This window comes from Tupaia chinensis, unplaced genomic scaffold (assembly GCF_000334495.1).
Source record: "Tupaia chinensis unplaced genomic scaffold, TupChi_1.0 Scaffold144624_1, whole genome shotgun sequence".
Taxonomy (NCBI): Eukaryota; Metazoa; Chordata; class Mammalia; order Scandentia; family Tupaiidae; genus Tupaia; species Tupaia belangeri.
This window is the reverse complement of record NW_006204485.1, coordinates 523,097-527,791: the sequence shown is the minus strand read 5'-3', so window position 1 is coordinate 527,791 and position 4,695 is coordinate 523,097. Positions and strand designations below refer to the sequence as shown.

At 32.2% G+C, this 4,695-nt stretch overlaps 1 protein-coding gene across 3 annotated transcripts in view; it reads right to left on the bottom strand.

Annotated features, from left to right (window-relative positions):
- CNTN1 (contactin 1) overlaps positions 1–4,695 on the bottom strand; it is a 294,525-nt gene that overhangs the window by 157,657 nt on the left and 132,173 nt on the right. For all 3 annotated transcript variants that reach the window (XM_006167209.2, XM_006167211.3, XM_006167210.2), the window contains exons 2-3: positions 4,328–4,462; positions 2,762–2,794 (exon numbers count right to left, since the gene is read on the bottom strand). In XM_006167209.2, coding sequence (XP_006167271.1) covers positions 2,762–2,794; positions 4,328–4,388 — 94 coding nt within the window. In that variant the 5' untranslated portion in view covers positions 4,389–4,462. The remainder of the gene's footprint in view (positions 1–2,761; positions 2,795–4,327; positions 4,463–4,695) is intronic.

Genomic DNA, 4,695 nt, shown 5'->3' with positions numbered 1-4,695 from the left:
TTTGGGGGGTGAAATAACAACATTATTAATAAAATTATTTCACACATTTACAAAAATCTAAATAAACTAAATATTTAGAAAACCAAAAATAAATATTAGTTATGGGACCATAAATGTCATAAATATATTCTATCTATATTTTATTTATGTGCTGAACCTTATCTTGTCATTTTTATTATCACCAATAGACAAAATTATTATATTTAAATAGAAAGGGGTGTAAGGTGCAATTCTACATATAAAGTAACAGAACACCACTGATCTGCATTGGATTGGATTTTGTGTTTCTACTTCATTCAATGCTAGCATGGGGATATCAGAGGGTCACCGTGGGAGCTACAGTTTGATGAATTCTAGTTGTTATTTTTAGGTAGGTCATTAACTTGATTCTGACCTTGAGTGGGTATAACAATGATATTTTAGACACAATACCAAAAGCATAAACCATGAAAGAAAAAGAAAAGAAAAACTTATAAGTTGGGTTTTATTAAAACAAAACAAAAAACAACTTCTGCTCTATGGGAGACAAGAGAATATCAGGTCTTCAGTCTTAGGGATTTTCCTTTGGATCTTCTTCAACTTGCATTCCACAAACAGTAAATTGAAGAGACATTTAACTAATAAATATTGTCTCATGTAATAATGGGAAACATAGCAGTGATTGCATATGATTTCATAAAATTTGAGCTCCTCTAAAGACTTAATACATGATGGTAATGAGGAAAAGACAAGGGCCTGTCTAGCATCTGTTTCTATAGTGTCTTTGGGTAGTACCAGTAAAGAGACGGTCATAATCCCAAATTCTTAATTAAATTTATAACCTCATCAGCTTCCTTGAAAGAACTGTTTTTGTCACTTTGAAGTATTTTCAGAATTTCCTTGTTTACTTAAAGTACTATATAGTACTTTCACATGCAATGAAGACAGATACACATAAGAATATATATTTACAAAGTTTAGTTAGTAGCTTTGCAAATTTCAATTAAAATAATAGTCTTAAATTATTTCTTTAGATAAAATATATTTCAAGTCATGGGCATTTGAGAGGAATGTTAGTCAGCTTCTAGGAAGTTCAGAATGTTTTAAGTAGCTTCTTTATTATCATCACATGTACTTTAAAAAAAAAAAAGATGCTTGAATTTTTCTGGAAAAGTTTCCATCAATGACATTTCCACCAAAAATAATGGAATGTCATGCACTAATAATGACAAAGCAACACCTATTGGGATATACTGAGGCTATTTATATGAGGGGCAGGTCATCCTTCAAAGGCATATGTAAACATGAACCAATTCGGGGTAAAATTCCATAGGCCAAACTTTATATTAGTGCCCCATACTATTGTATATTTCTTTTCAATGACAGTACTTTTCACACATTCTATGTATATATTTCCAAATACTCCACTTGCATCTGAGTGTTACAAAACAATGATATCTTTATAGATATCAATCTATATCTATCATTCCAACCCTCAAGAAAATATTGAAATTATTTTCACACTGAGAAAATATACATCTCAGATATTTTCCTTTGTCCATTTCCTAGATCAAAAAGAGTAAGACACACTTCATATTACATCAGTGTTTCTAATAAGTACTATTGTACAAATATACATTTCTTGCCTTTTAAAAATCTTTAAATCCCTGGACCAGCAATTGGCGTAATGGTTATGTTGCTGGACTCTCATGTAGTCGACCGCGGTTCAAGTCCTGGACCCAGTGGCTTAAACTCACACCGGGAGCGTGTACGTGCATGTCCAAGATCCCAAGAGGAGAAGGGATTGTGGTGTGGTCATTCCCCCTGGGGGGTGATTTCTTGCTTTCTGTCTCTCTATCTCTCTGTCTTTCTGCAAGTACACACACCCTTTATCAAAAACCTCTCTGGGGGAAAAATAATCTTCAAATCCTGAAGAAGTAAGGGATTTCATTTGGTGATAAAGCACTACTCAATATATTTTATTTTGGGAGAAATAACAACACAATTTGGGCCCTTGAAAGATAAACTACCTAAACTACCAGTGCCTTAACCACCATACACCTGCTAGTCCCCTATTCAGTACACTTTAAGGAATAAATTTTGCAATATCTATAGGTTTCTAATTGAACTGAATTTTTTTTTAAAGAGAGATTTTTGCTATAGGGTGCATGTGCTCTCTGGAGAGACAAGAGAGAGACAGAGACAGAAAGTGAGAAATTACCTCCCGGGACAAGGGGGAAGGCTACACTGCAATACCTTCTCCTCCATTCTCCTCTCAGGATCTTGGGCATGAACACACCATGCTCACTGTGAGTTTTAAGCCACTGGGTCTAGGACTTGAACCACTGTCGTCTACATGGGAGTCTAGCGACGTAACTATTATGCCACCTGCTGGTCCCTGAACTGAATCTTAAGGTTCTAAGTTCACTGTCTTTAGTTCTCTCTCTTGCAGCAAGCAAAAAGCTTTCAAAAATAAGTTTGATATTTACGATATTTAAATTATTGTTTCAAAATTTATTACAAACCATTGAGGAAAATATAAGGCACTTTGAATATTTTCCATCTGCTGCAACCCTCTAATAGACTCTTTGTGCTGGGCCCACTTCATCATTTTGGCAATCAAATAAGTTGCCTTAGTATCCCAGGAAAATTATCTTTAACAATTTCAAATAGATCTCTAGGAACAATTTGTCTTAAAGTTTGTAGAGTTAATAGCTTCAAGTATAAATGAAATAGGATTTTAGAAAAAAGTATTTAAAAGACTTATCCTGTGTCCACTTACCTCCATGGCCGTACCTTCTGTGCCATGTAAACTCTAAAGGTAAAAGAAAGAAACAATCTTGACCCCAAAGTAATTATTCAAGTTGTGGTTTTAAACATTACTAAAATAACAGATGCTAGATGATCCAATGAGTTCGGGTCCCTTGTCTATAAAGACTGAAGCACCTTCACATTGCTGCAGGTATTTTATTTCTTGTCTTTACATTTAATAGTTGTAGCACTGAAGTTTGCAGTCAATGGGAATATTTTTAGAACTAAGATAATCTTTGTTTTATCATATTCATAAAAATAAGATTTTACCACAAGAGAGTTACTGGAAGTCATTTTATTACTATTTTTTACATCATATGTGTATACGAGTTATGCATGCAATTAAAAATATATGTGTATAATTAGTATGATTGTAAAATAGGTATTTATCCATTTCATTAAAATTCTTAAGTATCAATAAAATTTCCTTTTTTTTGATACTAGAGTCACCATATATTCCCTGAATAAGACAGTATTTCTTTACATTTCCTTGATAATGAATAAGAAATACAACAGATGACCCTCTGGTTGACAATGAAAGAGAATATATGAAAGTTTGAGCTCCATCTGTGTCTTGAACAGAGTAGCGACCTAACAAGTACTTATTTAGTTACAGTCATTGAGATAAAGGTAATAGAAAAAGTGTTAGAAAACATGTTACTTTCAGATAAAAATATGGTAAACTTTTCCCTATAGGAAATACCTGAATATTTTATAGTTGCCTTTGAAAGACTGACATATAACATTTGCTTATCCAAAATCTGGAGCACTTTGCAGAATGATTTCTTATACTTACAGTCTCCACACAGACTCTAGATTATTTTAAACACTACATGGGCTGACTTTTCATAAGATTGTCATAAGAATAAGCACTGATTTTCATAATACTGAGTATTGGTGAAAGATTCATAAGCTCCAATAATGTATCAACCCACTTATTATAATTCTTAATGAATGATTATTAATTTTCAGAAATTTTGTAAACCAGTTAAACAGTCAATATTAAAAATTAAATTATAGTAATTTACAAATAAATTATTCACATTAGGAATGGAGAACCAATGCTTAAAGTCTATTACTTTCTAATTTATTTTTACTACATTGTACTATTATTTATATTACCATATTATTTAAGTCTCTTGAGACTCCATGGTAAAATACTATGCAGTGGTGAGCTGTTGCACTTCTTTTGTAACTCCTGATTAAATCATGTCGAAGTCAAATTGGCCATACTAGGAGTATTTACTCTCTAGACATAGAAAAATGTACACGCCAAGGGCATTTCCCCCCTAGAGATCTAGATTTTAAACATTTACCAGCACAGTAATACATAAGACTGACTAAATCTTATACAATTTTAATTAAAAGCAAAAAGAGAAACAAAATAAAGCCAACCTTAATATACATTTATTTACTTGTCTGACCCACATGTTAAAGAATACATTAATAACAAAGTAACTCTATACAACAGATTTAATGAAATGAATACTGATTATGTTGACATATTTTTGGCAAATATGCAGAGGCTGTATCTTACCTGCTAAACAGGATGTAACAGATATGATCATAAGATGACTGACCAGCAACCACATTTTCATATTGTGTTGAAAAGTTAAATTCAATTTTCCAGAAAAAAGCTCTAGTGTTATGGCAATTGGACAGTATTAAACACCTGCATAAAAAAAGAAAAGGGAAAAATTTTAAAAATGTAAAGAGAAAAGAAGTAAAGAAACAGAAATGGGGAGAGGGAAAAGGGGAAAAAGAGAGAGAAGGAGAAGAGGGGAGAAAAAGAGAATGGAAGATCAAATATTCATCACTTGAGGCGAACAACATTATTCATCTATTTTATTCTATGTTCTTTATTTGTGTAATAAGTTTTATATAAAATTTCTGTAAACTTATCGG